The sequence below is a fragment of the Amphiprion ocellaris genome, chromosome 16 (assembly GCF_022539595.1).
Source record: "Amphiprion ocellaris isolate individual 3 ecotype Okinawa chromosome 16, ASM2253959v1, whole genome shotgun sequence".
NCBI lineage: Eukaryota > Metazoa > Chordata > Actinopteri > Pomacentridae > Amphiprion > Amphiprion ocellaris.
In genome coordinates this window covers 19424261-19443144 of record NC_072781.1, presented here as the reverse complement: position 1 = coordinate 19443144, position 18884 = coordinate 19424261, and the positions used below count along the sequence as shown (strand labels likewise).

Below are 18884 nucleotides of genomic sequence, written 5' to 3'. Positions count from 1 at the left end.
ACACTACCAGTCAAAAGTTTGGACACACCTTCTCATTTAATGGTTTTCCTTTATTTTCATGACTATTTACATTGTAGATTTTCACTGAATGCATCAAAACTATGAATAAACACATATGGAATTGTGTAGTAAACAAAAAAAGTGTGAAATAAGTCAAAACATGCTTTATACTTCAGATTCTTCAAAATAGCCACCCTTTTCTTTGATTACTGCTTTGCACACTCTTGGCATTCTCTTAATGAGCTTCATGAGGTAGTCATCTGGAATGGTTTTCCAACAGTCTTGAAGGAGTTCCCAGAGATGCTGAGCACTTGTTGGCCCTTTTGCCTTCACTCTGTGGTCCATCTCATCCATCTGGATTGGGTTTAGGTCAGGTGACTGTGGAGGCCAGGTCATCTGACGCAGCACTCCATCACTCTCCTTCTTGGTCAAATAGTCCTTCCACAGCCTGGAGGTGTGTTTGGGGTCATTGTCTTGTTGAAAAATAAATGATGGTCCAACTAAACGCAAACCGGATGGGATGTCACTGCAGGATGCTGTGGTAGCCATGCTGGTTCAGTGTTCCTTCAGTTTTGAATAAATCCCCAACAGTGTCACCAGCAAAGCAGCCCCACACCATCACACCTCCTCCTCCTCCATGCATCACAGTGAGAACCATGCATGTAGAGACCATCCATTCACCTTTTCTGTGTTGCACAAAGACACGGCAGGTGGAACCAACGATCTCAAATTTGGACTCATCAGACCAAAGCACAGATTTCCACTGGTCTAATGTCCATTCCTTGTATTTCTTGGCCCAAACAAATCTCTTCTGCTTGTTGCTTTTCCTTAGTAGTGATTTCTTAGCAGCTGTTTGACCATAAAGGCCTGATTGATCAGTCTCCTCTTAACAGTTGATGCAGAGATGTGTCTGCTACCAGAACTCTGTGTGACATTTATCTTCTGGGCTCTAAACTGAGGTGCTGTTAACTTGAGATTTCTGAGACTGATGACTCAGATGAATTTATCCTCAGCAGCAGAGGTAACTCTTGGTCTTCCTTTTCTGGGGCGGTCCTCATGTGAGCCAGTTTGGTCATAGCGTTTGATGGTTTTTGCGACTGCACTTGGGCATACATTCAAAGTTTTCGCAATTTTCCGGACTGACTGACCTTCAGTTCTTAAAGTAATGATGGACTGTTGTTTCTCTTTCCTTAACTGATTGGTTCTTGCCATAATGTGGATTCTAACAGTTGTCAAATAGGGCTGTCAACTGTGTACCAACCTGACTTCTGCACAACACAACTGATGGTCACAACCCCATTAAGAAGGCAAGAAATTCCACAAATTAATGTTGACAAGGCACACCTGTGAAGTGAAAACCATATCAAGTGACGACCTCATGAAGCTCACTGAGAGAAGGCCAAGAGTGTGCTAAGCAGTAATCAAAGCAAAGGATGGCTACTTTGAGGTTTTTAAACTATATCAACATATTTAGAGCTATTTCACAATTGTTTGCTACATAATTCCATATGTCTTCCTTCAGAGTTTTGATGTCTTGACAGTAGTAAAAATAAAGAAAAAAACATTGAATGAGAAAGTGTGTCCAAACTTTTGACTGGTAGTGTATATATATATATATATATATATATATATATATATATATATATATATATATATATATATATATATATATATATATATATATATTTTTTTTTTTTTTTTATTTATATATATATATATATATATATATATATATATATATATATATATTTTATATATATATATATATATATATATATATATATATATATATATATATATATATATATATATATATATATATATATATTAGCTGGAGTGAGCAGAATTACAGAGCCACATATTTCAGTTTCCACACAGACTGACAAAAAAACCTCCATGCAAAAATACATTGTGGAACGGAGGCCAATGGGACACATACTAGTTTGAAAGTAGGACAGAGCTTCAGCTGTTTTACTGCTACTTTTAGATGCCATAACTGTTGCAATGGCCACATTTCCATATGGAGTTCAGTGCCGCTAGTTGTCTTATCTCGTTCCTTTAAGATAGTTTCATGACATCCCAGTGAACTTGAATGTAGTCAGCGAAAGAAGGGAATGAACACAAGAGACAGAATGCGCTGCCCTTCATTTCATTTCTCTCAGTGGAAAATGGGCTCTCACATCTGGGCTTTCATTGATTGCTTCCCAAAATAGTGTTCTGGTTATGGGAATATACGAGGCACACAAAAATTAATGGATACACAAGCATCACAATTTCTGAACACGCCTGCTCATGTCCATTTCTGACAGGAATTCATTTGGAATGAAAACCAGTGCTGATCCCATTTAACATAATGACTTTGTCACTCTGATCCTCGAACAGGTGGAATTTCTTACAGTTTCTCACTCCCTCCTGCCAATCTACCATGAATCATCAACTGCCTTTGTGTCTGCTCAAAATAGATTTCCCACTGGCCATAACTGCCTCCCTCTTCAGACCACTGAGTGACCACTCATGGTTTATGCAGAGGAGCATTTTCATTCTGAAATACCAAGCTCCTGTCGGCAGAGAGAAAGAGATGCATCCTGGAATTGCAGTGATTACACTGAATTCTTAAGGACCGAATCACACGATTATCTCCTTCACTGTCTTATCCTGGGATTCAGACAGCATTTTTTTTCATTCACACTCAGTATTTGACTCAATTTTCGGTATGCACACGAGATATATTCAATTATATTTTGTTCCACACTCCTTAGATCGGCTACACCACAAATAAAGCATGTCTTGCTGAAGGCGGCTCCTCTCCTTACGTAACTTCAAGGTTGGAGTGCTCAGAGTGTGCATAAAAAACAAATTAAGCACTGTTACGCAGTGCTTTAATACAGTTTTGAAGTGCACCCCTAGGGACAGTTTTTTTACTAGTTTGCTGGAAATTGGCTCTCTCTGACGGAAATTTTGATGTTGGGTGTAGTTGTTGCCTTGTAAGTGGTAAAAAACTACCAGTGGAGCCCGGCATGTTTTGGTGGTTCTTCTGTCAACGTTGAGTGCACAGAGAAATCTGCTTGCCAAGCCGACAATACCAAAACATAACTGTCCTCCTTGTATCATCGACAGTGTTACCTTCACTAGGTTTTCATCAGGTGAATGTGCCTCTGTCCTCGACCGGTGGCTGGAATAAAGGTGCTCATAAATCATCCATTATCTCTCAAGCCGCACGGCAAAATATAAACACTGCGGGAATTGCTTCCACAACATCAGGTATAGCATAACAATGGCTTCTTCCCTTAGACTAACAAGGTCTAGAGCCACTCTGTTGTATAATTAAGATGCTGATAAATGGGGAGTTTTTCAGTCGCAGTCACCGCATTTCATTGGACGTCGGCACCCAGAAGGTGCGTGCTGGCACATCAATCAGTGTGAACAGTTTGCAGAGGCCTGTCAAAATGTCAGCCCTAACACATTTATAAGTCTTCAGATGAACACGCACACACCCTATCTGAATAACAACTCATCTTGTGGTCCACACTGCTGTCGCTACTGATTCATCATCATTAGCAGCATTTAGAACACAGCGTTTCGAATGAAAGACGCATATGTCAGGGATATGCTTGGAGAGAAAAATGCGAAAAAAGCAACATAAATCACAAGCCCTTCCTTCTGGATTAAACTGCAGCCTGTCATCCAGTCATTCACAGTTGCATGACACTCATTTGTGTTAATTAATGCATGGATTCGGCGCCACTGTGCTTACTCATTGCTGTCACTCTATTATTCTGCCATTCATATCATACCCACCTTTTTGCCATTGCTTCATTAATATAATATATCCCTGTCTCTCCATCACTGTCTGTCTTTCTGCCTTTCGCGCTCTGTGGTAGAAAAAGATTTTTATAGACACATCAGGCTTCACAAGAGCTTTTGAACAGCACCAGAAGAGGCAGAGACAAATGGACTGTGCATGTGCGTGAACAGTTGGACCCAAACTGTCACTGCAGCGTGTTAGAAGTTGGCATGGGAAGCATGTGAAAGAGATAGCCATTAGCACCTGTGGCTTTTGGCTCTGTAGTGGCGCCAGATAATGGACCGGGAAACGAGGACACATCCCGATCATAACACCCCTTAATTCTGAAATGTTAAAACCTGCAGAGCTGCATTATAAGGTAATGGCAAGCAAAGAAAAGCAGAAATCACTCATCTTAATGCATTTCTTTAGTACATTTGCATTATAAATGCAGAGTAAAAATGACCTTGCTTTGTAAATACATCAAGTGGGAGAACTTTGCGAGGAGAGGCTCTGATTTTCACAACAATATGAATAATTTGGTTCGGAGGTGCTGTGTGAGACGGGTGCCGACTTTTAAATATGAACTGCCTCGATTTGACGCTGTAGATAGTCCATTTTTATGGAAGTGCCAGCTTATGTGAATTTTTGTTTGCATATGTTGGCCCAGCGACTGCGCCCACTGATAATCTCTGTGGCTGAATAACCCAGCTGCACACTAGTAGTGCGACTGTCATAACCAGTGTCCTTCACAGGGATGGAGCCACAAACCAGCGCCACGCCAGCCATCACAGCAGTGTCCAGGTGACAGAGTTTACTGGAAGACATCCATTTACTCCAACCTCAAAAACAGTACATTTAAAGCTCTCACATCAAATCTGCAACATCCTCTTGTTCAGCTTTGTACTTCTCTTTATCTGAACTGAGACAAAAACCTATTTTTAAGTCACACTGACTTTTATTCTGAAGAAGATTTAGAAAAAAATAACAGCTAAGAAGCAGACCAGAGCCACTCAGTGACCCAGCACTACTGTAATTGTTAAGACATAATGTGACAATTACCTTCATTATTGTGACCTTTTTCTATTGTAATCACACCTCCAAAGGCCAGTAATGGATAATGGCCTTTAGATAATAAAATGTAGTGTTGTGATGAAAGGATTAAACAAAAGGAGGAACACGGACAAAAATAACCTTTTGCGAATTTATGAGATGATGCAAAGTGTCCTACTTTCCCTTTCAAAGATGAAATCAGCGCACACTAGTTATTATTCTTGATTACCGCATGTTTTACAGACATTATGTAACTTATAACAACAAACACCACAAATTAAATTTATTACTAGTTGTCATTATGTTTGTTTCACAGTGAAATTACTCAGTTTGGGTGCATTAATTGTACAGTTAATTTATCTTTGACATTTTTTTTCCACACAAATAATAACTGTTTAGGACAAAAACAGACTTGGTGAGCTTCTGACTTATCTGCATGTTAAAGCAATATGCATACAAGTGCAAGACTCGTAATATTTGGAGGACTCCGTATTTTGTGAGGCTTTAAAAACCTAATAGCACAATATAAAGTGTACGGAACTGATTAACAGTAGGGCAGAATGGTATGCAAAAACAACACTATTATAGTTGACTTTAGTGAATGGTATTTTTAAAAAATTCTTTTCCCTTGAAAAAACAATGATGTGATTGTTGTTGGTGTTCCCTGACAACAGGAGAATATGGTTTATAGGTCGGGCATCTCGCTGCACCACAATGCTTCATCCATAATAGCCTTTTGTGACACGTGACCTTTTTGAAAAAAAATTGTATGTCCTGTGGTTTGGGTGTTGCACCTGGACATGTGGCAGTTTCAGTAACCTAGATTTTGATACAATTTTTGGCCCTAATTAACAGAGGATATTTTTACTCTAACTTTAACTGTTAGGATGTATGGCTAATGAGCTAACTAGCTACGATGGTAATCTGATGATATTATCAAATACGAGGTGCATGCCACCAATGTTATTATTATGTGGCGTTAAAGCTTTAACCTTCTAAAGCCCAAGCAATTTTTGTAGGGGTTTTTTTTTTTTTATTTTGGTTTTTTGCTGTTGATGTTGCATTTTATTATCAGTATTATTTTTTGCCCCGTCACATTTTTACTTATTTTACACTACAATATAACTTCCTCCACCTCTATGGAAACGGCACAACTATTAATTGCTGTACATGTGATGAACTGCATTGCTTTGTCTGTTTGTTTGTCTGTTAGCAACATGACTCAAAAATGGACTAACGGATTTGGATGAAGTTTTCACGGAAGGTCAGAAATGACACAAGGACCAAGTGATTAGATTTTGGCAGTGATGCAGCTTATAATCTGGATCCACACATTTCTTAAAGATTTCTGTCATGTGTGAGATAGTGACAACAAGTGAACACTACGTCAGCTACCTGCTGACGAGCACGATTGCGATCCTACTACAAATCGACTGTTGCGGACTTATCAGGACTTATCAGTCAGAAATGATACAAGGAACAACTGATTAAATTGTGGGGGTGTTTCTGAGTCCCACCAATTCCCGCTGCCCGGAACATATTTAGATCACGTGATTCGGTATCCATTCATTACGTACACATGCATAACACACGCCTGCGCTCAGCACAAGGTCATTTTGTTTGTGGGTACATCTATATTAAATGACCACATTCTATGTTTCCGTGACTTCTGATCATCAATAACTAATAAACAAATGCTGCATTTCAGCCAATGTCATATGGGGGAATGAGCAGCCTTGGCGGAGTATTGCGCTCTCTGAGTGCTTTTCTTGTTAAATTGAGTATTCATTTCCCAAAGTTAACAAAATTCTGAATCAGCATGTACAACTTTTTTCCAAGTGTTACCAAACCTGGGAAAAATAGGTTACTCTATGTACTACAGACGGTTTTTCTATTTACATTTTTACAACTTCTATAAACTAAGCATTGTTCACACTACTCTGCACACCAACTCTCTTTCTCCATGCTCAGTGTAACTTCCAACAACTTGCTGACAGCTTGCTCCTCTGTATACTGTTTGAGTTGTGCTGCATTTATTTTATTGATCAAGTATGTTTCATTTTCCTTTCAATCGCTCTACACTGCTTCCATCCTTGTGTCCAACATATGCCTGCAGTTCACCTGAAAAGTCCTTGAATTTTTTCACATGAATGGCTTCTCATCAAGGCTTCTTAGTTTTGCTGGGTTTTTTTTGGTTTTTTTGTTTTTTATTACAGAATTTGGTGCAACAGGTTTTCCATTTTTTAAAAAGTGACACGTAGAACAATGTGCGATGTAGAATCAAAATCACTTTGTAGATTAAAGTGATTTTGATGGCTTTTTAAGCTTAGATTTAGTTAATTTACCTGATGGATCTGCATTCCACACATAATTTGTTTAACCATCTGATAAACGGTGTAATTTTAGAGATATTTTAAGATAGCATGACTTTTAAACCTGCTTGCTGGTTTTGACATTCAGAGAGTTAATTAGAAAGTCATCAGGAATAGATACAGCAGGAAAGCCAACAGGTAAAATTAGAATATTGTTTGTAGCTCTTTCCTGCTCTTCTTTTAGTTTGGGGAAGTTTATTGTAAGGTTATGTTTGCCAAACTCATCAGATCTACGAATACACTACCGTTCAAAAGTATGATGTCACTTAGAAATGTCCTTATTTTTGAAAGAAAATCTGTTTTTTTCAATGAAGATAACATTTAATTAATCAGAAATAAAGTCTAGACGTTGTTAATGTGGTAAATGACTATTGTAGCTGGAAACGGCCGATTTTGAATGGAATATCTCCATAGGGGTACAGAGGAACATTTCCAGCAACCATCACTCCTGTGTTCTAATGCTACATTGTTAGCTAATGGTGTTGAAAGGCTAATTGATGATTAGAAAACCCTTGTGCAATTATGTTAGCACATGGATAAAAGTGTGAGATTTCATGGAAAACATGAAATTGTCTGGGTGACCCCAAACTTTTGAACGTTAGAAAATATAAATATATATTTTGATTTTGTAAAATATATATATATATGTGTATGGGTGTGTGTGTGTGTGTGTGTGTGTTACATCTTTATAACCTCATTTATAGTGTTATATAGAACACTATGAGGAACTTAAACATGTTTTTGCTGTTGTTTTAAACTGAATCAGTGCAAAACAGGTTTTGGCCACTAATGCTAATGGTTCCATAAAATGAAATTTTGCAACAGATTAGCAACAGTTATCAACAGACAATTTCCTACAAAATAAATTTCTGTGTACAATCTAATAATTAGTTTCAAAAATGACTGGAAAGTTAGAGGTAAATTTGCCACTGATATAATTGTAGGCTACATTATAGTTTGAGAAGTGCTAGATAGCAACAGTAACTAAGGAGTATGGGGCTCAGTAATAAAGAAGCATAATTTTTGCATTCATTGACTGAGGCTATCTCTGTTTGCTGCATTATTCCTTATCTGTGCTGTCAGCATGAGATGAAAGATGCTTTAAATGGGCAAACCACATCATTTTACATCCCTATAAACAATTTCCCTTTGACTCGTGTTTTTTTGATGTGTTCCTTTTTAAAAAACCTGCCACATCTTAAAAGGCCCTCTCTTAATTTAAGTGAGTCTCTATCCCTCTTGGCAACCAGGCTACCATGTCTCGTGCTGCTCTGTTTGAAGTGATTTTGGCTCCAGTTCAGTGTTTATCACATCCCCCCATAGATTAGTGCTGACCCTAATGTCTGAGTCTTGAAGAGCCACACTTGTTTCCTCATGCGTTGCCAAGGCGATACCCTGCAAGAGCAAAGGACAAGAGGGAGGGAGCTGTGGCCGAGGTGCCGGCGAGAGACAGAGAGAGAGAGAGAGAGAGGCTTCTCCTGCCTGCATTGATTTTTATTTTGCCTAAGCATTCTTCAAAAGCAGACGCAGTGAGACAAAACTTGGCACACACACTTCAATGCCTCTACCTATATGTCGAAGAAGAAGGAAAACGCCTCAAAAATATTGGCAGCAGGAAAAAAAAAACACTCCAGTGTAGAGAATATGTTTTCTCTCTTTGACTCATATTGACTTGGTGTTCTTTACATGAATCAATATTGTTTAATTAAACTTTATGGCAGCAAGCGAATGATAGTCACAAACTTTAGAGGGTATGAAACCATTTAATTGTAATGTGTTCCAGTACTTTAAGATAATGAGTAAAAAATGATGAGAACCTGCGTCCATTCACAGCTGTTCTTTGATATTCATGAACAACTGTCTGGGGTGGATGTTAGCGATACCTCTTACTTTCATCTTCCTCCCCTGGCTCTTCCCCAAGTGTCTCCTTGCATACAGGCTGAATAACACATCTGAGGCAGGGTGCTCTGCCATAAGCATTGATTTTGCATGCCTGAAAAGGCCAAGATAATGCCTGTGCATAATTGATGAACTTATCAAACATTGAAATACTTCATTGTGATTTATATCAATAGTGAGGAAAATGGTGAAGAGGAAAAGGGCTGTTTGCTGGGAAATGAGGATAAGAGACAGGAGAGATGACTTGAATAAAAAAGCTGTTTTTTTTTCTCTTTACAGATCTTATGTTTCAATGTTTCGCCTCGTTTGTTCCATTTTTTCTCCTTTTTAAAATACTTTTCAGTGCATACTGTTAGATTCTGTGATCCATTTTTCTTTCCTTTTTGGTGGTGTTACACATCTGGATGAGTGTGTGATTCTTTGCCATTAATGAGCTGAACTTTGATGTGACACTTCAGATGCAGCAGAGATCCTGGGAGGTCTTAACATCTGCCTGCACCTCAAACAACATCTGCAGACGAGACAAACAACAGAACCAGAGGAGGAACTCTTCTACGACCCCCAGTAACTTTAATTTACATCATCAGTGTGTTTCATCATGGAGCTACCACTTTGGAGCTGTCTCATATTGAGTGCAGCATGATCAACGGTGGCGAGATGGGAGTTGACAATCGATGATCTTCATCATTTAAATCACGGTGTCTGCAATACCTGGCAAAGAAGCATCATGAATAAAAGACAAAGTTAAATCCAACGTATAATCATTTTGATACTGATACGACGTGAAAGAAGATCAGTGATGTTATTTAAACTGATGTCTCATTTACTTCCGTTTACATCCAATTAGCAATTCCTCCAATTATTTAATAAGGTAACCCGTGTGTAGGTAGTTTTTTTGCACATTATTGTGTTTACTTTATTGTGTCAAGTCTTATGTGAAATGAACTGCAAATGCAAATGCAATCATGTTGCAATTAAGTCTTAAAGGAAACATGTTTTTGATTATTCCCTGACGAAGGCCTCCATTTTCTCCAGGAGGTGGAAGGTGACCGGCAGCATGCAGAGTCTCACAAAGATGTTGAATGTTTACACCTCGTGTTTACACGGTGACAACCTCGCCAGCCGTGTTCATGAAATCACAGCCAGAAACAATTTCCCGTCCAATAAGAGGCTGTTAAACACAGATTGGTACAAAGATTCTCAATCTAATTAACAGTTGGAGCTCTGATATTCACAGCTATCCGGAATATGTGAAAACACCAGCAGGAGGCACAGAAAAGTGAAAACGGAGTCAAAATGATTGTCACATTTCTGAAAATACATAAAAATCTCATCTGCTGCAGCATTAAAAACACTGTAGCCTGACTGTTGCACGGACGAGGCGTAAATGCTGCCTAAGGCTATTTCTGCCTCTTCATAAATACCACTGTGCTCCTTCCAGATTACGCTAACAGAGTGTAAGACCGAGCTGACAGAAGCTGCATGACGACGAAGGAACAGACTTCTAATTTTAGCTAAGTGTCACACAGGTGTATGTGAGAGGAAACAATACGACCGAGTTAGCAGGGACGCTCCAGTAATTTACTACTTCAATTCCATGAATTTGAAGGACTTTAGGAAAGATGAAATTACTCAGAATTGCAGAAAAAAGTCACTCAGTCCCCATGATGCAACTCAACAATGTTTTTCATTGAATTGCAAAGTGGAAGAAGCTATTTTGGGTGCTTCTGTTTCTGTACAAAAAAAGACCAGTTCATTTTCGTACAGACAATGACAGGTGACTGAGAGTTGGTTTGGAAGGTCATCACAGATTAATGGTTGAATCATAAGTGGAACCACTGAGGTAGTTCAGAGTTTTGCTCAGTGTGTGAACTACACCATGGCTGTTGACTTGGGCTGCTCACCTTTTTCACTTTCTCATACTCAGAATTCATAGAAGTACTTGGTTCAGCTTTTATACATCATTACTCATTCATTATAAAAGTTGCAATCAAAAAAACAAGTTTTTTGCTTTAAGCTCTGATTTTATAATACTTTACCTCCACACATCAGTAATGATGTCAGGAACAGCATGCATCCAAGTATCTATATCAAAGTGAATCAGTTGTAGTCTAATTTTACACTGTAAAAAATTAACTGCAATTTTAATCGCAATAGATTTTTACTCTGCCAAGAAATGCAGCGTAGTTCCGTGACGATTTGTCCGTCTGTTAGTCTGTCTGTGCGCAACATTACTTAAAAATGGACAAATGCATTTGGATGAAATTTTCAGGGAAGGTCAGAATTGACACAAGGACCAAGTGATTAGATTTTGACAGTGATGCGGCTTATAGTCAGGATCCATGGACTATAAGCTTTCTGAGATTTCTGTATCATTGCGAGATAGCGTCACAGCGTCACTGTAACTATGACAACAACTGAACGCAACGATCACATGATTGCGATCCTACTAAAAATCAACTGCTGCGGACTTATTGGGACTTATCCGTCAGAAATGATACAAGGAACAACTGATTAAATTGTGGGGGTGTTTCCAAATCCCATCATCCCCGCTACATATTTAGGTCATGTGATTCGGTATCCATACATAACGTACGCATGCATAACACACAATTGCGCTCACTGCATGGTCCTTTTTTATATAAATAGATTTCATCTGTCGGAAATGATACAATGACTGAGCAGCTTTCACGGAGTACTGCACTCTCTGAGTTATTTTTCTTGTTTAATCTGTAATTTCCTTGTTTTGCAAAATAATAAATAACTAGTCAAATCAAATACATTTACATGTCAGCTAGAAAAAACAAGCTGTGAAAAATGTCCACATTAAAAATCTATATTTATACAAATGGTCATTCATCCTTTCACAGTGTTTTTTTTTCTTTTTGTTTTTAATGAATATAAATTACCCAATATATTGTCATCTTACAGATAGTTGCCTGCGATTATCAATGGTGGCCACTTGAGGCTGGCTACAAAAATGAATCAAGCTCCTCAGACCCCCATGTCAAAATGTCCAAATTTACAGCAAAAATAAACATGCTTACATCCTACAACAAGCAATAGTTTTGGTCTCTATAGCTTATTTACTGATTCATGATAACTGAACAAAGTCTTAATTTTTAAATAATTTACCCATTTAAATTGTACTAAGGCTTAAAGTTATGCAGGATTAAGGGCTTGGCTGCTTTGAGTGGCAGGTGTGTGCTGTCATAGGACAGTCAGTGGCCCAGATATGTTCCCATGTTCGTATTTAGCTCAACACTACACTTATTACTCATTTTTGAATTAGCTGGTGGTTAGGAGGAATCACGAACTGTCGAGATAGAGATGGGCGAAGTCACCACGCTTCAAAACCAATCTTCAGAAAACCTGTGAGTGATGTCAAGGAGGGTTTGTCAATCTTTATAAACAATCTACAGCCCATGATGATATTAGCTCGATGTTATTTGAGTCATCAATTTAGGAAGCTCCTCCAAAAGCACAGAAGCAACTTTACAACGGTTTTGCATCCTGAGTAGCACTTTCTATGTTAATATTTGAATCAGTGTAGTAACCCATTAACCCCAGAATCCCAAAGGACTCCACTGATGCAAGTATTTCTAACTCAGAGTGTAACAGAGTTAGTTATGGTCAGGTAACTTGGCGTCTTTAACATACTGAACTCCGTTTATTGAATGGTAATGTGTGGTAATCTTATGGTAATAGGGACTGATGCCATCTTAAAACAGAAAATCCTTATCGGCTGAATGAGCCCATGGATTTTGTGGGACTTTTGAATACAGATGCACACTGTCGTCAGTCTGCCACATCTTTGCGCATACTGTACTGCATCTACATCTGTCTCCTGGACTGACATGCCTACAAATACAACCAAGCAAATCCACTGGGCATTTCACAGGGAAAAATATGGAGCACCGCCCAAACTCTGTACAAAGCAATCTCAGCATGATCAATATGTGCATATATAAAAAGTGGGTGCACAGCAAAAAAAAAATAAAATAAACGGGAACAAAGGACCAGCATGTATTTCCCAAGATTACAACAGGCAAATATTAATAGAGTGAGTAACCCTGCATGACTACGAATTTTTGTGACTCGTTATCTCTGAAGGTTGTGAGACAGGTTTTTAATTGGAGTGGGACCACCTCTGATTGATAACTAGTCGTGAGCATTCATTACATTTGTTTTATGAGTTTATAATGATACACGAATTATCCTAATGGGATATTCTGGGTATAATTATAATGAAGTGCATAGATAGGAGTCAGAGGCTGGATACGGTGGACATTTTGTGTATTTAATCCATTTAAATTATCATCTTGATGTATTTTCTTCATATCTCTTTAGAGAATAAAGTTTGCTGCAAGACGAAGAGAAGTCTTTCTCTTCTAATTCTCTTGTGTACATCATTTAACGTGCAAAAGTTTTGACAAACCGCATGAAAATCAAGATGTCTTGATTGCAGCTACACTGAAAAATTATACTGTCATTTAGTAAGCAGCTCATACAGACAAAGCATTTTTACAGCATGTGGATTCTTGCAGATTGTTTGCTCTAGTTTATAGCAGGCAGCCTGCGCCACTTTAAGATTCCAAGTCAGAGATACATATCGCAAGTCATCATTCTTTTTGCTGAAGGAAGCAATGTTGCTGACATTGCCATGTTGCATTAGAGTCACACCAAGAAAACAAGGGGACATAATCTAGGACATGCTGTCGGGAATCATCCGAAAGAACTTCAGATAATCGACTCTGAGCCGCAGAATTCCTTCTTCTCAGACAGGCCAAAGCTCTCAAACCAACGGGAACGTAAACCCGAAACCCCCAGCAGCACAAAAAGCAAACCTACCTCAAATTGCCACTGTCGCCTTTTGGCTTGCTCTGGGGGTCAGGCATATGGGTTCTGTAAAGCGTCTCGAGACAATTTGACTGTAATTGGCGCTATATAAATAAAACTGAATTGAAAACAAAATTGAAAATGGAACATAGGCTGCAGCCCCCATCGAATGAAACGAATCATTACATGAAATTAAAACTGAGAAGGACACAAGAGGGAATGATTTACACAAAAACAAGCCATGGTTCATAACTCATTAACCATATTTTTGGTGTGACTTCATCTAAATAGATCCAATCTGATGTGGCAAGATACTGCACACACTGCAGTGCAGCAATGCTGCGTGCTTTGCGTCAAGCGAATTGAATGTCGTGCTACCTTGCCCTCATTACTCCTATCGAGGTGCCCTTGAGCAAAAACATTCAACACTAGTCTGTTGTAGTGGTGCTACACAGCGGCCGCCACTGTAAGGCTGGTTGTACTGGGATCAAGTGTTCACCGCAGCCTTGTTGAGAGAAATCGTCTCCACTCACCACTCTTGCAGATGGGACAGCACTGATCTGGCTCGTACTCGGGGTCCACACACTCCGTTTGTGGGCAGGCTGCCACGGAGCACAACACCTCCCCGCTTGGCTCACATCGACACTTCTCACATGGAGACACCTGGATAGCCGAGAAGAAATAGTAATTAACACCCTCACAAGCAGCTCAGTCACAGATACACGTACACAGACTACACAGAGTCATCTCTTCTTAATTAATTTCTTGCTATCTTTGTCTCTGGCTCTTTGTCTGCCTCGGTGTTTGTCTCAATCTTTTATTTTTTTCTGCTGTTCTATCTTTCTCCAGCTATCTCTGTCTCTCAAACACACACAAATGCACAAACAAATAATCCTCCCTGTCTGGCCTGTTTAGTAGTGTGTGCATTCAGTGTCACAAAGCTACATCTATAGGGAAATCCCATCTTTCTCAACTTCATTGCCAATGAGTGCCTCATTTTAGAGAAGGCTGAGTCGAAAATTGAACTTCACTTTCCAATCAGAGGATATGGAGAAATCAATAGGAACGGGAAACAAAAGAAAGATGCTTCCAATTTCCTTGGTGCGTGAACAGAGTTAGAAATGACTTGGTCATCTGAGCGTTCCTGTGTACCTTGAACAGAACAAATGTGGGACAAAGGCTGGGACTGGCAGTATACGGCTGGAATTACATCCAGTGTCTACAATGCCGTGAAAGGTTTCATTTAGTAGCCGCTTGTATAAAGTCATATACCTTTAGTCTTAACAAGAGAGCAAAGGTTAATTCTACCAGCTTTGATGTAGATGCAGAGGCTTGCGCCTCCGCATGGCACTCCACTGTGAAAAATGGAGAGAGGTAGCACTTAGCACAATGCCCCAGAATGTTGCAATCAAGCATAAAAACCTGCCTGTTGCTTAGTTTCAAAGTGCCCCCACCCCTTTCACACACACACAAAGGTTGATGCACGCCGCTTGTGGAAGTGGAGATTTCTGTAGATTTCCTTAAGCAGAGACTTGACAAAGAGCTGTCAGCTACACCACGAGTGTAGGAAGAAATCCCATATTAGCCTTAACCACCTGGTGAGAGACTCGCCAATGTAAAGTGGAGCATTAGGTGCTGCTAAATGAAGTGCCAGAAGATAAAAAATTAAAGATTTTGCAAGTGCATCTCTGTGTCTTCTCTCTAAAACACCCACATGCAGCAGAGCGCTCTGCAGTTGTAACATTACTATAACTGTAACTCTATCATGTGTTTCAACAAACTCAATATGGAAACACTCTGCTGAAACTGCATTGCTAAATCTAGCCTCCGGTAATATTCTGGCGTTGTGTGAGAAAAAAGACAAGTGCTGACCTTTGCCATTATAAATCTGCCTGCCTGCTCACTTCCATGCTGCAAGGCAAGGTAACTAGTTTCTGTGTAGTGCCTGTGATAAACTCCATTGATGGCGAGGAGTGTTCTGTCAGCACTTCTTTCAACTTTGAGCATGTCAAAAAAGAGTGAACGCACTTAATGGGACTCACCTTAAATTCTTCCAGCGAGGCATAGATCTTGCCCCGGAACTCGCAGTAGTTCTTTTTCTCCTTGCACTGAGGGCAGCATTGGCTAGTGTCCACTTTAATGCAGCGAGGGTGAACCTTGGGACATTCGGGCTTGGTGCACATAGGGCCCTCATCTGTGCAGAGGCAAGGGCAAGTTGAAGGGCCCGGTGTGAACTCCTCGCCGATGGCAAACACAAAGCCACTCTCATCCATGCAGCCTTTGCCCCTGTAGTCTGGGTAGGCATACTCGTCGATGGCGTCCAGGGAGAGCGTGACGTCACTGGTAGGGCCCTCGTCTATTTGGTTCAGGCTGTCCTGTTTGCTCCACAGCTCCTGGGACTTCCCGCCTTTAGATCCTCGTGCCTGGGAGGTGAGGTTCGGCCTGGCGCGGCTCACGGCAGTCCTGTTGGGGCCCAGAGCATTGATTACCTCTGGCTGCTGTTGCTGAGCGGCATATCCCACTGGCTCCTCGGGGCTCTGCTTGTCCTGGTGTTTGTCCTCCCTGGCTTGGGTCAACACCCTTTCCAGGCGTTCTCGGCTCACTGGTACGCTCGCTATAGGATTACACTGAGCGCCGCTCATCAGGAACCCAAGAACAAAGAGAACTTCTGCTGTCATGGCAACGGAGTGCAGCATCTCTCCCCACCACCAGCGAGGTGGGAAAACACCTTGGTTCACATAACACACTTCACATCTCAGGTGTGAGCCAGTCCATCTGGAAAGAGAAAATTAAACTGGCATTATGCGCTCAGCAGGTATTTTGTCACTTCTTTATCCCAGGTGTGGTGTTTGTCTCATTTAGCCTCTAGAACAGCGCAGGAAATTCGGTAGACTTCAGAGCACTGCTTCATCATGTCAACCGAACATCCCGCTGAGTGTGATGCAAGCCTGTAGGATCAGTGAATTGGATCATCAGGATGGGGAGTATTCACAGGGCCATGTTGGGAAATCGATACTGCTTCATACTGTAACACTTCCCTGCATCAATCGGTCCCAGCACTGATTGAGTAAGAGGAAAATGGCCAAAGAACAACCTGAATCTAACACTCCTAAGCTCTTGTTCCTCTTACGGAGCAAAGAATCGAGATCGATGTCTGCTTTTTTTTAAATGAATCACAGCCATCTGTACAAAGAGGAAATTGATTTGAAAATAGAACATAATGCCAGTCTGGAAAGATGAATTTACTATAGCTGACAGAAGTAGCCATATCAATTTCAAAATAAAGACAAATCTGTTTCAGCTTTTGCAAAGAAGTGCAGGTGTCTTGAAACTGTCTGTGAAAGGGGCCCACTGAATATTTCATTATTTTTACTTTAATCAGAAGTAAAAGCACATCACTTTCCTCCCAGCTTTCAGCACTGTGTCAGAAGTCAATATACAACAGCTTCAGTCAACTAAAATCCCAGGATCAACTGCAGAGGCTGCACATTTTTGAAAAAGCTGTAGTCAATGTTTTTGTTTTTTGTTTCCTGCTTAACTTGATTTACTGCGGCATCTTGAAATTCAAATGCCTGCTATGATGCTTTGCTGCGTTCGGTGTCCTACTTCCATTCATTTCCCTCACACCAAATGCTCGGTGTCATCGCTGAGCTCCGTTTAGCGGGCTGCAGTCGTGTTCGCTTTCACAGCTTATTTTGAATGGGGGGTTACTCTGTATCGACCGACTTGACAATTAACTGTAAAATCCCGTCTGTGCTTGTTTAAGAATAGTTCACCATATTGATTAATTTATCAGCGTCAATGAAGACAGCTCATTTCCGACTGGGTGATTAGGAGCCTTAAACGGCAGGTGATGAGAAACTAAGCAGTAAGTAAACAGTAGGCAATTAGGCATGTGGTAACACACAGTGCTGACATAATGCAGGGATAACCAGCCACATGGATGCTGCTTGACGGTTAGAAAACCAAAGTCTCTCCATATGTTTCAAGTCATGCGTTTTGATATTCATGAATTCTGCTCCATTCTGAGGGAAAAAGGCAGAAATTGACTGCTGGCACACCAACGGTATTTGAGTAGTGTTTTAGCTGAATTGCTATGTTTGAGGCAGAATCCTTGGAGCTGCTGTGGAACTCAGAGGAAGCAGAACGAGGTGCATACCGATAACACTGCTGCAGCTGAGAGAGGGGGAGAGAGAGGGGGAGAGAGAGAGGGAGAGATGATCCCAAGCCTCATTAGTAAAAGGACCTCATTTGGCTTTTCTCAGCCTCACCTCTCCACCTTAACAGCTGTTACTAGCTGTCACACTAATACTGTTGCTGATGCTGCTGTTGTGCTCTCCGTCAGAACTGAGCTCTAGGTGGCCCTCAGGCTGATTGGCAACAGGGAGCGAACTAGCCACAGTATCACAGTATGTTAAAGGACAAGGCTGCCAATACATCTATAAAATCCTCTCAATCAACAAAACCCACGAAAAGGCGAAAAGAACTAATTATGTTGAGCCAAATTTATCAGGGTTTAAGCAGCGTGTGATCCAACTCTCTGAGTGGTAGGTCTCACAGGCGCCCCACTTCTCTCAGTGTATAAAAGCTGCTGGTGTCCATATAACTTTGCCTGCTAATGATGAGGTAGGTTGATTAGCTCATGGCTTCACACAAGTATAGCAAATGTATGCCAGAATGTCCCCTGAGTGTGTCACGGTACAGGGAGGATTTCGAACCCAAAGTGTGTGTGTAAACACAGCAGGCGGCAGGTAGGTCACAGTCAACAGGTTTTATTCTCAAAAATAACAATTATGCCACTCTGGCAAAAACTCACAACGCCCTTTCCTCAGAGGGCGGCAGGGGTCTCCGTCCTTTCCCCAAGGACGGCTGGGGAGAGACTGGCTGCTCCGCGGCTCAGCGCTGCAGCGTCTTCTCGGAACAAGGAACTAGGCGGT

At 40.5% G+C, this 18884-nt stretch overlaps 1 protein-coding gene across 2 annotated transcripts in view; it reads right to left on the bottom strand.

The window, feature by feature from the left end:
* The window catches only part of vwc2 (von Willebrand factor C domain containing 2), a 35073-nt gene that overhangs the window by 4117 nt on the left and 12072 nt on the right, over positions 1 to 18884 (bottom strand). Inside the window, exons 2-4 of one of the 2 annotated variants that reach the window (XM_023277116.3) lie at positions 15990 to 16722; positions 14481 to 14610; positions 1843 to 9819 (exon numbers count right to left, since the gene is read on the bottom strand). In XM_023277116.3, the coding sequence (XP_023132884.2) occupies positions 9797 to 9819; positions 14481 to 14610; positions 15990 to 16643 (807 nt within the window). In that variant the 5' untranslated portion in view covers positions 16644 to 16722 and the 3' untranslated portion in view covers positions 1843 to 9796. Of the gene's footprint in view, positions 1 to 1842; positions 9820 to 14480; positions 14611 to 15989; positions 16723 to 18884 lie in introns of those variants that run through there. The other variant, XM_023277114.3, reaches the window with a different exon arrangement.